This window comes from Macaca nemestrina, chromosome 10, assembly GCF_043159975.1.
Source record: "Macaca nemestrina isolate mMacNem1 chromosome 10, mMacNem.hap1, whole genome shotgun sequence".
Taxonomy (NCBI): Eukaryota; Metazoa; Chordata; class Mammalia; order Primates; family Cercopithecidae; genus Macaca; species Macaca nemestrina.
The window spans coordinates 36,435,554-36,454,525 of record NC_092134.1 but is presented as its reverse complement, the minus strand read 5'-3'; the positions used below and the strand labels follow the sequence as shown (position 1 = coordinate 36,454,525).

The following is an 18,972-nucleotide window of genomic DNA, read 5'->3' as shown; positions in this document are numbered from 1 at the left end:
CTTCTTAGTTGTGCCAGTTTGAAGTGAAGTTTCCATCTCACTGAACAGACCAGGGGAAGAGAAGTAGTCCTCTTTCTCCAAATACCGCAGACTTGTAGTACTGTTCTCACCACATTTTAGTAAGTGTTTTTGAGTAGATGTTTAATTATTTGCTGTATGGCTTTAGAATCATTTCCAGAGACTTCAAGCATTAAAAAACCAATAATTTTTACTAATTTAATGGTAAAGTGGGTTCATAGAGCTCTTCACATTGGGATGCCAGAAGTTAATCTCCTGAACAATGTGTTTTTGAGATTTATCTATATTTATGTTGGTAGCTGTGGTTCCTTTATTTTCATTTTATTTCTTCATGTACTGATGATAGACATTTAGACTGTTTTCTATAAACATTCTTGTACATGTCTCTGAGTGCTTATGAGTAAGAGCTTCTGTATATCTAGGAATGAAATTGATGTGTCATATTTAACTTAAAATTTAAAGTTAATTAGTATCTCTACCCTCTTCATAGATCATTTTGCTCTGATCACCCCTTCCTACTTTAATAATTTGATAGCTTTAGGTTTTAGGTTTTTTTTTTTGTTAATTTGATATTTAGACATTATACTATTTTTTTCCCACTCAATAGTTGTTTAGCTTTACCTACTTATTTGCTGTTTTCTTTGCTCACCATTACTTATTCTGTTTCAGACTTTGGACATCTCTTTTCCCTGAGATGTTATATCCTTTGTAAGTTTAGATAAATAGCTAGTGTGTCATTATCATTTATTTAAAAAATCTATCTTTTCCTCACTGAAATAAGAAATTCATTATGTAATAAATTCTCATATGTACTAGGTTATGATTCTTTTTTCATTTTACAGTTTTAAAAATTAATATGTAATAGTTGTACACATATGTGGGGTATTTTTTTTATATACACATAAAGTGTGTAATGATCAAATCAGGGTAATTGGGATATCCTTTATCTCAAACACTTGTCATTTCTTTGTGTTGGGAACACTCTGAATCTTCTCTTCTGTTTTGGAATATACTATAAATTCTTGTTAATAGTAGTCACCCTACTATGCTATCAAACACCAGAATTTATTTCTTCTATCTAATTGCATGTTTGTACCCACTAATGAACTTCTCTTCATCCCTCCTTCCCATCTCCCCTTCCCAGCCTCTAGTAACCACCATTCTCTCTATCTCCATGAAAACAATTTTTTTCTTAACTCCCACATATGAGTGAGAACAGGCAATGTTTTTCTTTCTGTGCCTGGCTTATTTCACTTAACATATAAAGAACTCACACAACCCAACAGCAAAATAAACACAAGTAATTCAAATAAAAAGTAGGCAAAAGACCTGGGTAGATATTTATCAAAAGAAGACATATTAGTGGCCAAAAAGCATATGAGAAAATACTTACCATCCCTAATAATCAGGAAAATACAAATCAAAACCACGATGAGATATAATCACACCCCAGTTAAAATGGCTTTTACCAAAAAGACAGAAAATAGCAAATGCTAGTGAGGATGTGGAGAAAGGAAAATGCTCATATACTGTTGGTGGAAATGTAAATTAGTACAACTATTGAAAACAGTATGGTCATTCCTCAAAAAACTGAAAGTAGAACTACTGTATGATCCAGAAATCTTTTCTGTATATCCAAAAGAAAAGAAAATCAGTTTATCAAAGGAATACCTGCATGACCATGTTTATTGCAGCACTATTAACAATAACCAAGATATGGAATCAACCTAAGTGTCCGGCAATGGATGAATGGATAAAGAAAATATGGTATATATACACAATGGAATATTATTCAGCCATAAAAAAGAATGAACTCCAGTCATTTGTAGCAACACAGATAGAACTGGAGGACATTATGTTAAGTGAAATAGGGTATGATTCTTGATTCTCTATTTCTACTACTGATTTTCCTGGCTTCTTGTGTTAATAAAATAGTTAATTTGATTTTATGACTGAAAACTATTTATTACCTCCTATGTTATTTGAGAATTGAGAATGTAACAGTGAAAATAAACACAAAAATACTCTCTTAAAACTTGTTATGGTAGAAAAATACAGTGAATTAAATGAATAAAGGCATTGTGGATTACATGGTAACAAGTGCTTTGGAAAGCAGGAAAGGGGGTTAGAGAGTATAGGAGTGGGGTGTAATTTAAAATAGGGTTGTCAGGAAGAGTCTTAATAAACAGCTGATATTTGAGCACAGGTCTAAAAGAGGAGAGGGAATGAGATGTGAATTTCTGAGGAATAGTATTCCAGATTAAGGGAACAAATACCGAGACTCTGAGATGGGCATGTGGCTGGCATGCTTGAGGAACAGCTGGAGCCCAATATGGCTGGAGCAGAGTGAACAAAGGTGAAAGTTCTAGGAGATGCTGTCAGGGAGATAACAGAGTGATTATGAAAGGATTTGAAGGTCATTATAAAATATTTGGCTTTTATTCTGAATGAGTTGGAATACCACTGGAAAAGTTTTAAGAGGAAGAACTAAAAGTTTCTAAAGCCTAACTCTGATTTCTGTATTGAGACTAGGTTAGGCTATGGGGTTAGGGGAACCAACAGGGTGAATAATTTGAAGAGCATAATCATATTTCTTTTTAAAAGGCTATTGAATAATTCAATTAGAGCTTATGGTGGCTTCAACAAGAGTAGTTGCAGTGGAAGTGGTGAGAAGTAGCCAGATTCTGGATATACCTTGAAGGTGGAGTCAAAAAGATTTGAAAGGGAAGATCAGAAGTTCACTCTGGGGCAGGTTAAGTGTGGGATGCCTTTTAAGCACCTGAATGGAACTAAAGAGTAGATAGTTTGAGATGTGATTCTGGAGCTCAGGAGAGAAGTCCACACTGAAGAAATGTTTCCCAATCATTAGCCTATAGATGGCATTTAAAGGCCTAAGACCGCGCGTCATCTCCATGGAAACGAGTTTAGATGGAGAAGAGACAGGAGAAATGCTTGGTTTCATCAACAAGAGGTCAAATAAATGAGGGAGAGTCCACAAAGGAGACCGAGAAAGGATGAGTGAACAAGGTGTTTTGAGGAGGAAGGAGTGATCAATTGAATCAAAAGGCCAAGGAAGATGGAGGTTGGACTTAACAAAAAGAATGTCATTGAAGAATCTAGAAGATGAACTTTGTTGAACTAACCCTTATTGGAGTGGAATCAAACAGAATGTGTGCAGGGGAATCAGAATGAATGGAGATAAATGGGGAGGCTGCTGAAAGGGACAAAAGAAGGTTTTTTTTTGTTTTTTGTTTTTTTTTAAACTGAAAAAGTAACGATCTGTTTTTGTTTTGATGGGAATCATCAAATAGAAAGAGGGAAAATAATGATGATGCAAGGTGTGGAGTGAGATTTCTAACTTGATACCCTTAAGTAGGCAAGATGGGAATGGAACTAGCACTCAAGTGAAGGGTTTGGCCCTACATGGCAACATAAAATTCACCTATAATGACAAGTTGAAGGGCAGAGTGTATAGGTTCACATGCTAGTGGATGGATAGATGTGTTGTAGATATGTTTGCAAGTTATTTGGTAATTTCTTTGGTTTCTTCATTGGAATAGGAAACAAAGACATCAACTGAGTGAGAACCAGGGAGGAAGTGTTGGAGATTTAAGGAGAGAAGAGAAGGGATAAAGTAGTTGTCTGAGGGCATAGGAGGGCAGATGGACTAGGGAAATGGAGCAGGACTGCTGGGCAGCTTGCAGAGCCTTTTTGTATTTCTGTATGAATTTAAAGTGAGAAGAGTTAGCATGGTTTTTTTCCCAGCCACATTAAAATTCAGGGGTGCTGATGTCAACAGAGAATTGGATTTGCTGGGGCTTGGGGATTGACCAGGTGGGTGCCATAAAGGAGAGATGGGTAAGGACATTGAAGGTGTTTGCAAGAGTGATTATGTTTGATGAACTAAGGAACTAAAGCTGGGTAAGGAGGGATGAGATGGCAGGGGAAAGAGAGGGAAAGGGAACAGTGAAACACTGGTAGTGTCAATGGATTGTGGGTTCTAGAAGGGGTAAAGTATTGCTGGATTCATGATTCCTGAAAGAACAATCTGGAAAAATATTAGTACTTTTGTCTGTTAAGGTCATCACTATTCACCCTTCACTTTTTCCTATTTTCCTTATATATTCTTAGGAATATTCTGCTTGCATACTTCAAGGTAATTCAATCTGATTCTAAACAAGAAAACTACGATAACAAAAGACAAAAGGCTTTTTCATTGGAATTCGTTAAGATGCTTATATTAATTTTAATGTAATTTATATATTTTTATTGTCTTCCCATCCAAGAACATATTTTCTCATTTTTTCATATTTTTTGCCCTTTTAATTTTCCCTTCCTGGAGTTCACAATTAGGCCCATTTTCTCTACTATCATTTGTAGATAACATAGCAGCTAGTTCACTTACCAAGCTACTCCACTCAAATCAAAGACCTGGAAAAACTTTCAGTTTCCCCTTTTCTCCCATGCTTTTCCCTTCAGCAGGTGACATCACCTCACTTCACATCCAACTCCTGGTTTTAGTTGATTTTAATTCTAGATTCTTATTAGTTTTCCTTTAGCATGTCCATTCTATTTCAATAACTTTATTTAGTACTACCTTTTTACATATGTAATTACCTGTTTAGAATTAAATATGTAGATTTTCTATCCTTTCCTCAGTATTTCTAGATGTTAATCCTAGTCTTCTGGTTTCCATAAAAGCAGATAAGAGATCTATTTCTTTTATTTTAGAAAATTTGATTTTTTGATTGGAGATGTTTCTCTTAATTCTTTTAGATCAGGGATTTGATTGGAAGCACATCTGCCTGATACCTGCCTAAACATTGAAAGAATCTGCATTTTGACAAAGCATTTCATTCCAGAAAGCATTTTCTGGTACTCTGCTTGCACTTCCCTAAGTGTTCTTATTATTTTGGTTTCAATTTGTCATGCCTCCTAGCAGTTCTATTTCCCATTTGAGTTTCCTCTCCTTGCCTACTGAGCCCCTGTAGAAGTCAGGCTAAGCTGGTCTGTTGTAGCAAATCAGTCTTTAAATATCATGGCTTACCACAGCAAGGATTTAGTTCTTGCTCAGATTGACAAGGGGCTGTGTTTTGCAAAGCCACTCAGGTACCCAAGTGCTACTATCTTGGAGGCGCACCATCTGAAACACTCTGCTCTGACCTTGCCTAGAAAGGCATAGGGTGGCACATGAGCCCTTAAATGGAACTCTGAAATTTAGTCTGGTTAATTGGAAAAGACCATATTTAAGTGCAAATAGGGCAGGAAGTATGGCTTGCCAAGTGCTCAAAAAGGAGAGGAGCATGCATTAAGTGAACATGATTAGTCTGAACCTCAGATCCTGGATATGGTGTTATTTTTGCTGGTCATCCCATTGGGGTTCCTGTCATGTTGGCATCAGCTATGCAATGGAGAAGGTGAAGTCAGTGAGATGTAGAGTGGCAGGCAGGTAACCAGCCTCTCCTAAGACATCAGGACTCCTATATCTCTTCGCCTATGGATGGCCTGTCTAGCTCCTCTTTTTATTCTAGAGGGGAACACTCATGTGGGACCCATGTTAATTTTATCACACACAGGTTCATCGAAATGTCTAGGTTAAACTCTTCCTAGGGTCTTTTGTATGGTAACATGCGTTCCAGGCTTCTTTTGTACCATGTTCAGGCATTTGTTTTCTCTCCATCATTGTCTCTCTCATTCTTACTTTCTCCCTTAGGTGAGAAAGCCCAGTCCCAGATCCTCCTGCTGGGCCTTCCAAGAGCCCTAGCCCTCCCTCATCCTCAGCTGACCCCTAGATTCAGACCCTCATAATTTAGGAGACTAGCCAGGTAGGGAAGGTTGGTGTTGAAAGAGGAGAGGAAGTTAAGTGTATTAAGTTCCATGTTATTTTAGAATTCTTCTTCGCACTTAACAAACTTAATTTCTTCAGGTGGATATATTTTTCTGTCATTTGTAGTAAAATGATTTGTGGTTCATCTTTCTCTCCCATAATCTAGAAGCCCAGTTGAATGAAGCAGGCAAAGACAGTGATCTGAATTCTCTCACTTCTCCACAGTTCAGAATAAAAGCAGACTTTGGATTGTGGATGGAGATTTTGAAAGAGATATTCGAGTATTGTGGATTATGCTGTTCCAACTGGTCTCACGCTCAGCTCTTAGACTGAGTGGCATGTACATATCAGAAGAACTGATGCTTCCACAGAGATCTTATTGAAATGTTATCATTTCATCTTATTGAAATGATATAGAGAAACTATATCAGTAGCCAATAGCTTGAATAACATCACTAAATACCTAAAGAATTCTTTCAGAATTGTCTGATTTGTTGTAAGAATCAGCTTCAGCCTTCTAATATATAACATTAGGGACTATTTGATATAGGAATATGCTTCTATATTCCTGTGTTTCTATATTATCATTGTGTTTTTAAAAAATTATTAAACTTACGGATAGTTTTCCTGTGAATGATGAGTTTTAAAAACTATTAATAGAATTAGGGTGGGTGCAGTGGCTCATGCCTATAATCCCAGCACTTTGGGAGGCTGAGATGGGCGGATTACTTGAGCTCAGGAGTTCAAGACTAGTCTGGCCAACATGGTGAAACCCCATCTCTACAAAAAATACAAAAATTAGCCGGGCATGATGGTGGCCTTTAGTCCCAGCTACTCGGGAGGCTGAGATGAGAAGATGGCTTGAGCCCAGGAGTCAAAGGTTGCAGTGAGCTGAGATTGTGACACTGTGCTCCAGCCTGGGTGACAGAGCCAGACCCTGTCTCAAAATAAAATAAACCTAGAATTAATATTTAAACTAACCATAGGTATTCTTGGTCCTTCCAAAATTTTGTGTCTTTATAGAGATATATTCAAAGGATGATGGAAGTTCATTTTATAATCTTACAAAACTTAAAGATGAGACCACTCTTAGCATGCTAAAGGTAAGTTTGAAATTGTTTTCAAACCATAATAAGTTAGTTACCAAAAATGCACTATTAGGCCCTGGATGGGCCTGCTATCAGAGTTATTCTTGCTCTTGTGAGAGCAATTACCTTTTCTTGCATAAGAATGGGTTGGAGTCAGAGATGGAGTTTACTCCTCATGAGAAAAGTGGATGTCCAGCTTTGACTTCACAACCTGATTAAAGTGCTTCAGAAAATATGATTTGGCTGGGCATGGTGGCTCACACCTGTAATCTCAGCACTTTGGGAGGCCGAAGTGGGTGGATCACCTGAGGTCGTGAGTTCAAGACCAGCCTGACCAACATGGAGAAATCCCGTCTCTACTAAAAATACAAAATTAGCCAGGTGTGGTGGTGCATGCCTGTAATCCCAGCTACTCAGGAGGCTGAGGCAGGAGAATCACTTGAACCCAGGAGGTAGAGGTTGCAGTGAGCCGAGATCGCACCACTGCATTCCACTCTGGGCAACAAGAGCGAAACTCGGTTTCAAAAAAACCCCAAGAAAACATGATTCACTATTTGGTGGAATATGAGTATTCAATGCCCTGTTTATCATTTCCCAATAATAGTGATGACAATGGCAACAACAGCTTTTGCATGATTATTTAATTTTTAATAACTTAATGATGTAGGTAGTAATCAGTTTTGAACTGTGCTGTGCTGAACCATGAGAAAACTGAGACTTAAACGTCTAACAATTTGACCAACATCATACAACTAATAAAATATAGATCCAGGAGGACTGCATCTTTTTGATTCAAAATCCACATCCACGTTCTTAAACATTATGCTAAATTGCCCTAATATTTATGTAATATTCACTGCTCTGCACAAGTACATTTTTAGTGGCCTGTCACTTGAAAGATTGGTTGGTCCCTTTATCTTCTGCCATGTCAGGTTGCTATTTACTATTGATTGTCTACTGTAAAAATCTCAATATCTTCACATTACCAACTAGGTGACCATACTGTAACTTGAAATACAGTTGATCTGCATTATTCACAGATTCTGTGTTTGCTAATTTACGGATCTACTGAAATTTATTTGTAGTCTGAAAATCAATACTTTTGGCCCTTAGTTGGCTATTCGTGAACACATACAGAGCATAGAAAAATTTGAGCTGCCCAATCACACATTCCCAGCTGAGTCAAACAAGAAGATGCTCTGACTTTTTGTTGCCACTCTCGTACTGTAAACAAGTGTCCTTTTCATGGTCTGTTTAGTACCATGCTTTTTGCATTTTTGTCAATATTTACAATGACCCTCCAGCATAGTGCTGAAGTGCTGTGGAGCATTTCTAAGTTAAGAGGGCTGTGATGACCTGGAGAAACTATGTGTGTTAGATAAGCTTCCTTCAGAAGTGAGTGCTATTGGCTGTGAGTTGCAGGTTAGCGAATTAACAATATATGTTAAATATACTGTTATATATCCTTAGCCATAAACACACATTAAACAAGGCTATGTATTGAGCAGTTAATGAAAATGTTGTGATCAGAGGCTCTCAGGTACTTTTCTCCTTATCTCCCCTAGGAGCAATGGCTCAGTGTCCAGTAATCAGTGTTTGCGAGAACTTTATAGAACATAACTACTGTGAATAGTAAGCACCAGCTGTGCGTAAAAGAAAAGGTCACTGCCGTTCATGCTGATGCTTGCTTTCACTTTCCTTTTCATTTTCTGTTGCCTTTTTCCTTTTTGCTGAACTCTCTTCTCTGATGATTAGATACCGAGTTCCTTTTTGGTCTTCCGTTCATTGTTATTTTTCAGTACATGAAAAATATTTGCTAAAGAAGAAAGAGACATTATTTGTATTATTTCTGAACTCAGTGATGTGTGGTATCCTTTCCTTAGTCGATGTTACTGATGGAAGCTGAGGACAGGTTAAACTTCCTTCTGTCCGAGGTGGAACAGATGAGCCTGTCTCAGTGCTCCGCTGGCGAGCTGGAGATTGTGGTGGAGGCCAGGCTTCAGCTGGCTGCAGTTGCTCTGCAGAGGCACCGGGCAGCATACAGGTACGTCTCTCCATGCACACAGGAGGGATACCTTTGAAGAGAGTTTTCTCACCCTAGTTTGTTAAATAGACTTAAATTTTATGTAAGTTTTAGAAATTCCTGTATCCATAGTATGCTTACTTTTTATTATTCAGGGAAGTTTTCATACATGATTACATTTGAAATTATAGTTCTGGCCGGGTGCAGTGGCTCATGCCTATAATCCCAGCACTTTGGGAGGCTGAGGCGGGCAGATCACTTGAGGCCAGGAGTTGGAGACCAGGCTGGCAAACATGGCAAAACCCCATGTCTACTAAAAATATGAAAATTAACCAGGCTCTGTGGCGGCGCCTGTAATCCCAGCTACTTGGGTGGCTAAGGCAGGAGAATCACTTGAGCCCAGGAGACAGAGGTTGCAGTGAGCTGAGATCGCCCCATTGCACTCCAGCCTGGGTGACAGAGCGAGAGTCTGTCTCAAAAAAAAAAAAAAATTACAGTTCTCAATTAAGCGATTATTTATAAAGGCACACAGCTGGGTTGTTTAATTTCATATATAGAATGAACAAATTCACAAGACAGGGATGCCCTCTCTCACCACTCCTATTCAACATAGTGTTGGAAGTTCTGGCCAGGGCAATTAGGCAAGAGAGAGAAGTAAAGGGTATTTAATTAGGAAAAGAGGAAGTCAAATTGTCCCTGTTTGCAGATGACATGATTGTATATTTAGAAAACCCCATCATCTCAGTCCAAAATCTCCTTAAGCTGATAAGCAACTTCAGCAAAGTCTTAGGACACAAAATCAATGTGCAAAAATCACAAGCATTCTTATACACCAATAACGGACAAACAGAGCCAAATCATGAGTGAACTCCCGTTCACAATTGCTTCAAAGAGAATAAAATACCTAGGAATCCAACTTATAAGGGATGTAAAGGATCTCTTCAAGGAGAACTATAAACCACTGCTCAGCAAAATAAAAGAGGACACAAACAAATGGAAGAACATTCCATGCTCATGGATAGGAAGAATAAATATTGTGAAAATAGCCATACTGCCCAAGGTAATTTATAGATTCAGTGCCATCCCCATCAAGCTACCAATGACTTTCTTCACAGAATTGGCAAAAACTGGAACCAAAAAAGAGCCTGCATTGCCAAGTCAATCCTAAGCCGAAAGAACAAAGCTGGAGGCATCACTCCACCTGACTTCAAACTGTACTACAAGGCTGCAGTAACCAAAACAGCATGGTACTGGTACCAAAACAGAGATGTAGACCAATGGAACAAAATAGAGCCCTCAGAAATAATACCACACATCTACAACCATCTGATCTTTGGCAAAGCTGACAAAAACAAGAAATGGGGAAAGGATTCCCTATTTAATAAATAGTGCTGGGAAAACTGGCTAGCCATATGTAGAAAGCTGACACTGGATGCCTTCCTTACACCTTACAAAAAAATCAATTCAAGATGGATTAAAGACTTAAATGTTAGACCTAAAACCATTAAAACCCTAGAAGAAATACCATTCAGGACATAGGCATGGGCAAGGACTTCATGACTAAAACACCAAAAGCAATGGCAACAAAAGCCAAAACTGACAAATGGGATCTAAAAGAGCTTCTGCACAGCAAAAGAAACTACCATCAGAGTGAACAGGTAACCTACAGAATGGGAGAAAATTTTTACAATCTACCCATCTGACAAAGAATCTACAAAGAACTTAAACAAATTTACAAGAAAAAATCAACCCTATCAAAAAGTGGGTGAAGGATATGAACAGACACTTCTCAAAAGAAGACATTTATGCAGCCAACAGACACGTGAAAAAATGCTCATCATCACTCACCATCAGAGAAATGCAAATCAAAACCACAATGAGATACCGTCTCACACCTGTTAGAATGGCGATCATTAAAAAGTCAGGAAACAACAGGTGCTGGAGAGGATGTGGAGAAATAGGAATGCTTTTACACTATTGGTGGGACTGTAAACTAGTTCAACCATTGTGGAAGACAGTGTGGTGATTCCTCAAGGATCTAGAACTAGAAATACCATTTGACCCAGCCATCCCATTACTGGGCATATACCCAAAGGATTATAAATCATGATGCTATAAAGACACGTGCACACGTATGTTTATTGCGGCACTATTCACAATAGCAAAGACTTGGAACCAACCCAAATGTCCATCAATGATAGACTGGATTAAGAAAATGTGGCACATATACACAATGGAATACTATGCAGCCATAAAAATGGATGAGTTCATGTCCTTTATAGGGACATGAATGAAACTAGAAACCATCATTCTGAGCAAACTATCATAAGGACAGAAAACCAAACGTGGCATGTTCTCACTCATAGGTGGGAATTGAACAATGAGAACACATGGACACAGGGTGGGGAACATCACACACCGGGGCCTGCCAGGGAGTGGGGGAAGGGGGGAGGGATAGCATTAGGAGAAATACCTAATGTAAATGACGAGTTAATGGGTGCAGCACACCAACGTGGCACATATGTACATATATAACAAACCTGCACGTTGTGCACATGTACTCTAGAATTTAAAGTAAAACAAAACAAAAAAGTATATAAAAAAAGAATGAACAAATTAACAATGCTTTGATTTTTTAAATATATTTAATTTACTTTTTAAAAAGACTAAACCTTTTTACAAATAAAGCCTAAAATTGTTTTTTTCTAAAACATTGAATTAAAATATTAAAAACAAACCTATTTTGAAAAAGTAACAGTTTCTGCATCATATTGCACTGAACTATTTAAGAAACTTGTAGGTGGCTAATTATTTAAATGTGCTGCAATTGTTAGTGTCAGCTCTTTCATTTAGTTTGTTCATTGACCTATTTATTTAGTCAACCAGTATCTGTTAACTCTGTCACTGCCAGACTCTGATCTAGGCAGTGAAGATATAAAGACGCATAGAATACAATTTCTGTATCCATATACTCACAGATATATAAGCAGTCAGGTAGAGTAGTAAAAATAATATTATAGTGCTTTCTTCATATTTAATAATATAGAAATCTACATTCAAGAGTTTCTCCATGCCATTTGTGATAAACACTTCTATCATGAGGTCCTCTGACACATTCAATAATGATCCATCTAATAATGCATACATTTCTTATCATTCATTAATTCATTAAAAAATAAGTTTTGTGCACCTTCAATATGCTAGGCACTGTTCCAGGTTCCAGGCAGGTATCAGTGGCCCAATACTCATATATACAATCTAGATAAAATATATGACAATGCTTTCCAAAATCTTGCCCTATATTCTAATAGATAATAAACATGCTGACAATAAACTATAAATGCAAGTAAATTACAGAGTGTGGACAAAAATGATAAGTGCTGTGGGGAATATAAGGAGTAGAGATTGGAGGGGGAGGAGTTACCATTTTAAAATTGTGTGGTTGTAATAAAGAGTGTGACTCCATTTTGATGTTCGATGGCTGCCAGCTTTCAAGCCCGACCACTCCCCTTCTCTTTCTGCCCCCGACCTGAGCAAGCAGATGAGAAAGCCCATCTCTTCCCTCCTTTGGTGTTAGTGGAAAGTTCAAGCCATGTAAGTCCTGGCCTGTGTGCAGGAACTCTTACCCCAGTGCCACGCACCAACCACCATAAAACTCCAAGCCAGTCTCTTTTCCTTGCTCTCTCCATACATTTTCCCACCTGTTTGGGAACCTGCTCTGATCTTCTTGGAAGGTCTCATTATGTGAGCAGTACCCTCTTTCATACCCTCTTGACATGTGTGTATGTGGGATCAGTCGTGACATCTGAACCACGTTTTGGGTGGTCAGGGCAGGCTTCATTGATGAGGTGACATCTGAACAAAATACTTAAATGAGAAAATTATCCATGCAAATATATCTATAGAGAAAGTGTTACAGGCCATGGAAACATGCCTGATACACGTTTGAGGGACAGTTCAAGATCTCTTGTGGCTAGGGTGGAGTGAGTGAGGGGCAGAATTGCAAGGAAGATCTGCAGAGAGGTAACTGGTGGACAAGAACATTACACAGGACCTTTTGGCCAGGGTAAAGACTGACCTTGAGTGAAGTGGGGAGTCATTGTAGAGTTTTGAGCAGAGGAGGGACATGATCTGATTTTCATTGTAAAGGGATGGCTCTTGCTGCTAGTATGAGAATTGATTATAAGAGGAAAAGGGTGTGAAAGCAAGGAGATGAATTAAGGAGGCTATTATAATAACGGAAATATGATGGTGGTTCTTACCAGTGTGATAGCACTGGAGGTAATGAGAAGTACTCGGATTCTGAGTAAATTTTGAAGGTAGAGCCATTCGATTTTACAGATACTGAATATAAGTTGTGAGAAAAAGAGAGGAGTCAAAAAAGAAGTGGTCGTTAACTGAAATGGGAAGATTGTGGGGGTGCAGCTTATTTAGCGGAAACATCAGGGGTTAAAATTTGAATGCATGTAGTTTGAGATGTCCCTTAGATGTACAATTGAAGATGTCAAGTATTCTGAGAGTCTTTAGAATATAGGCAGTGTTATTCAAATGTTCCCAGCACAAAGAGAAGATAAATGTGTAAGGTGATGGATATACCAATCACCACTATTTAATTATTACACATTATGTAATGTATCAAAATATTTTATGTACCCTGGAAATGTATATGTCTATTAAGCATCAATAAAAAATACAGTGATAAGAATGATACAAATTTGAAAGTACAGTTTAACAACTAAAAAAAAAATAAAGACAGCATTTTAATACTGGATGAGTTCCATTAGGGAGTATAAATGGATGGAAGAGAGAAAAGGACCAAGGACCAAGCCCTGAGTTTTGTATTCCAACTTTATGAGACTGGGGAGAAAATGAGGAACCAGGAAAGGGGACTGAGAAGAAGTGACCAGTAAGATAGAAGAAAACCAAGAGATCATGGAATCCTGAAAGCCAAGTGAAGAAAGTGATCGAGGAGAATGGAGTGACCAACTGTGCCACAAGCTTCTGATAGATTGAGTAAGGTAAGGATAGAGATTTGGACCCCTGGATTTAGCATGGAGGCCAATGGTGACCTTCACAGGAGTAACTTTAGAAGATGCTTGGGAAAGATTATGTTTAGAGTGATTTATGAGAGAGTGGGAAGAGATAAATTGGAGCCCACAGATAAAGATGATTCTTTAGAAGAGTTTTACTATGAAGGAGAGTAGAGAAAGATGGTAACTGCAATTGGTAGAAGTAGGGTGAAGACAAATTCTCTTGAGATGAGAGAGATGATAATGAAAAAGACCCAGTACAGAAAGCAAATGTGATGTTCTGATATGATTGGCACACAGTAGACTGGGAGGCCAGTCCAGTCTTCTCTTTTTCTCTAATACAGGAAAAAGTTATCCTCTACTTTGGGAATACAGAATAGTCTCTGGGGGCTAGCCAGGAGACTAGCTGCCTGCCAGGAACACAGATGCAAAAAGTCACCCAAGATAAATCAGTTCCCCAGGCTGATGCCATTAGAAATTGTGGGGTCCAAATTGGCATCATCCATGAAATGCAGAAACCCTGAAAAGTTAGTTTAAAATGGTCCTGACATCATAGAGCTGGAGCAGAGGCAAACCCTGAACAGTCTCATAGAGGTTAACCCAGGAAATGCAAGACTTCCATGGAAAATAACTCCCACCAAAGATAGCACCGAGTCAAATATTACAAATCAGATGAAGAAACAGTCATAACAGAGAGTTAGCAGACACAATAAATGGCAGACTTCACAGCCCAAGAAATAAACTGTTCAAAGATAGGAAGGATAGAAGAGAATCTACAAAGCAACAATGAGACAACATAAAATGAATTTGGAAAACAGCCAAATAGAAATCTATAAATGAAAAAATATAGTCACTGAATGAGAAAAGAAATGATCAAGTTAGATGAAAAATATTTCTCTCCTTATTTTTTTCATTTATAATGAAATTCCATACATTAAACCCCATTCAAACTGAAATTTGGAAGAGGAGTTACATTTAAGACTTTGAGACTGTCATTCTCTTTAAACAGGAGAATCCCACTTATGTGTTTCCCAAAGGGGAAATCAATTCAGCAGAAATCCTCATTTGCTTTGATTGGAAACATATAATCATCTCATCAGTATAAGCCCACAAGCTTTGACTAAAGACTGTTCCATGACTAACCACATCTAAATCTAGATGACAGCAGAAGTGTTGGGAGATTTATAAGTTTTTGTAGTTTTTAAGCAGTGATGAAAATATGTAAGGAATGTTTGGAACAGTGATTCTCAAAGTGTGCTCTGCAGATCTCTGGGGGTGTCTCCCAGACCCCCTGGGCGTGGGGGTGTACATGAGGTCAGAACCATATGAATAAAACTAAGACAGCATTTTCCTTCTTCACTGTGTCTTTCACGTTGATGCTGCAGAAGCAACAATGATAAGACTTCTGGCGCCTCACCATGAATCAAAGCAGCAGCCCCAAACTGTACTAGTAGTCATTGCTGTCTTCACTCCTGCACACTTGTAATTTAAAAAAATGCCAGTTTCACTTAAGAATGCCCCTGGTGAGGCAGTAAAATCTTGCGCTTGTAAGTCTCTCTCCTTGGATATGTATTTTTAACATCTTATGGGAATATTATAGGGAAAATATGCCTAGGTATGTCTGCTACTTATGAAAGCTGATGGTTGACTTGAAGAAGAATGTGTGTGATTGAATTGAGAGTTGAACAGGCTGCTTTCTACATGGAATACCATTTTCACTGGAAAAACAACGGACAAACTGTGGTTATTCAGACTTGAGTATTTGGCAAACATTTTATTGAAAATGAGCAAAGTGAGTATGCCACTTCTAGGGAAAGAACTGATAGTATTTGTTGTCAATGATAGAATTTAAACTTTCACAGGAAAACTAGAAGTATGGGAGACTTGTATGAGCCACCACAAGCTTGACAATTTTCTAATGTTTAGATTTTTTTCTGTCAGACTGGTAGAAATACTAAAAACATGACTTTTTAAAATATTGCATAATAAAATGCTTCAACATTTGGGGAATCTATATAACTCAGGGAGACAATATTTCCTAAATGACTGTTGCATGTTACAAAATCCCAGTGAACAAGATAGAGCAGTAGATTTTAATGGAACAAAGTAGGAAAAGTTCATCAATATGTGGTATTAGATTCTACATTGCAACAAACTTTAAAAAAAACTATCACTTATCACATGATAATTGTCACTTTGATACTACATTGGTGTAGTATCAAAGAAGAATATTAAAACAGTTATTTGAAGCAGCTGTTAACGTACTTCTCCCATTTCCAATGACTGCGTGACTCCTAATCTTCATACACTTCAGCCAAAACAATATTTTACAAAAGACTGAGTGTAGAAAAAGATATGAACAGTCTTGTGTTAAGTAAGGGTGAGTGTGTGTGTGTGTGTGTGTGTGTGTGTTCAGACAGAGTCTTGCTGTGTCACCCAGGCTGGAGTGCAGTAGCAGGATCTCAGCTCATCGCAACCTCTGCCTCCTGGGTTCAAGCGATTCTCCTGTCTCAGCTTCCTGAGTAGCTGGGACTACAGGTGCACACTATAACGCATCGCTAATTTTTGTATTTTTAGTAGAGGTGGAGTTTCACCATGTTGGCCAGGCCGATCTCAAACTTCTGACCTCAAGTGATCCACCTGCCTTGGCCTCCCAAAGTGCTGGGATTACAAGCATGAGTCACCATGTCTGGCCACTTGGTAGTTTGTTTTTTATTAAACCAGACATTAGAGAGATCCATGGCATTCTTCTCATGAACTTTTTTGAAAATATAATTGTTTGCATAAAATATTTTATTTATGTTAACATGTAATAGGTTTACTATTTTTATTTGAAGAGGATTTAATGTTAAGGAAACTAAGACAATTTTAGCTGAATTTCTAATGTTGGCAAATGTTGATGGAGCTCTTGGGTTCTCAATAATTTTTAGAGGTATAAAGAGGTGCTGAGAATAAAAAACTTGAGAACCACTGGCTTAGAATATTGTCACATGTATAGCTATCTTTAAGGACATATGATAGTTGATGGTAGAATAGGCTTAGCGTAATATACCATTTTCCCCATTGGAGTTTGAAGGGAGAATAAATTTTTACTATATAATTCTCTATAGAACTTTTTTTTTTTTTCTAAACTATGTGTCGGAGAGCAACAGCAGCCCTAGAAAATATTTATCATTTACCTTCATTCTTTCTGCAGCTCTCTGTGTATCCTATACCCTTTTGGTATGAAGGATATGAGTGGTTTTTATTCTTTTTAGGGAGGAAGAATGAAATGAGAAACTAAAATTACAAAATGGCCATAGAAAGGACTGTCATAATAGAACTTTAATTTGAAAACCAGATAGACATATGCAAATAGCGTGCAAGTATATCAGAATAGCTCCTATTTTAAATACATGAACCTGGCCCTTGGGACAAACCTGCAGAAAACTTTGATGTTATTGCCTTTTTGGAGCAGAGTTGTCATTTAGGGGAAGCCTACTGTCAAGATGAATGAGTTTTTCTCATGTGAACTTTACCCCCTGTGAGCTTCTGTTTGGGCACTGCTGAGAGTGTTGGACAGTCCCTTTTCCAAATGATGGTTAGCTTGACATTTCATGATACTTCTAATAAAATTATGTGTCAAAGAAATTGAAAGGCACATTCCCTAGGGTGACAGGTAGAGTGAGCCGCATAGATTTTATGAGAACAAACTGACCATTTTTGTCATGAATGTTAATAAGAAATAAATGGGATCAAAGTTATTCAAATTGTATTTCTACTTCTTCTAGGGCTGCCTCTTTCTTTCAAAATCCTGTGGGGTTTGTTTTAATAAGTGTTCCTTCCTATTCTCCTTTATATTTAATCTATTGTTTAAATGGAAATATATTTGGGCCTTTTAATTTTGTATCAGAATGAAATTTTCTTTTGGGATTTTAGACTGTTGGCAGTAGGTAATCCTTGCATACTTTCTATCTGTCTAGTGTAGTGGAGAAACAAGAAATTTTCCATTCTGCAACTGAGCAGTACCAAGTGGATTTGGACATACTGTTTGTCTTATGTTTTATTCATTAAGTTTTTGGGTTAGCAAGATGCCAAACCTCACAGCTTGTTTCTCTTAAAATCAGAATTTGGGTTTCAAAATGAGAAGAATGGAATGGGTACCATTTTCTTTTTCCAGGGTTTTCTATCAGCCATGCTGAGTTAGCCTTGGAAACTACTGAGTAAATGAGGTGCCTCTGAAATGTGTGTAACCTTGAGGGAGGAAGAGTGTGGGGAGGGCACGTTTCCTGTGCACACACTGTCTCCATGCTATGTGTGTTGTTGTTGTTATTTTCTTGGTTAGTTTTATTTTAAATAAAAAATAAGTTAATTATGGTATCTTAGAAAATGTTCTACAAATATCTAAACCATTTTAATGGCTCAGCAAAATCTTAAGAGTTTAAAATTCAGTAACTGCTAAGAGATTGGGATGTTAACAAATTAGAAAAAAAAAAATCAATTTAGTCTCTCCCCACCTCTCCTGGGCAATTCAATACACTAATAATGATAATGGCTAGCATGCATTATGTGCCTCTGTTTGCTAAGCACTCCTATTTGCTAAGCACACTCCATGCTTACTAGAATGTCAGCTCCATGAAGGCAGAGATTCTTGTTTGTCTTCTTTACTACTGTATTCATAGCCCCTAGATTTCTTCCTGGCCCATAGCAGATGCTCAATATGTACTTTTGGATTATTATAGGATTAAATAAGATCTTTATTTTATGAAAGGATCTTATTTAATCCTTATAATAATCCCATGTCATGAAGTTTGCACTGTTATTATCATCATTACCGCTTTATAGATGATGAGATTGATAATTGGGGTTCCCAAGATCACACAGTTAATATATGGCAAAAGTGGGATTTGACCTCTCTCTCTCCAGTGTATGAATTCTTAAAAATTAGGTTATTTCACATGAACTAAAAAGTTTTTTTTAAGTAGAAAAAAGTACAATTAAATAAGA

General features: G+C 37.6%; 1 protein-coding gene across 5 annotated transcripts in view; it reads left to right on the top strand.

Moving 5' to 3' along the window:
- LOC105483784 (cilia and flagella associated protein 54) overlaps positions 1 to 18,972 on the top strand; it is a 383,346-nt gene that overhangs the window by 207,911 nt on the left and 156,463 nt on the right. For all 5 annotated transcript variants that reach the window (XR_011608938.1, XM_071071285.1, XM_071071284.1 and 2 more), the window contains exons 50-51: positions 6,869 to 6,948; positions 8,817 to 8,977. Coding sequence is in view for 4 of the 5 variants with exons in the window: in XM_071071285.1 (XP_070927386.1) it covers positions 6,869 to 6,948; positions 8,817 to 8,977 (241 nt within the window). In the remaining variant the exon portion in view is untranslated. The remainder of the gene's footprint in view (positions 1 to 6,868; positions 6,949 to 8,816; positions 8,978 to 18,972) is intronic.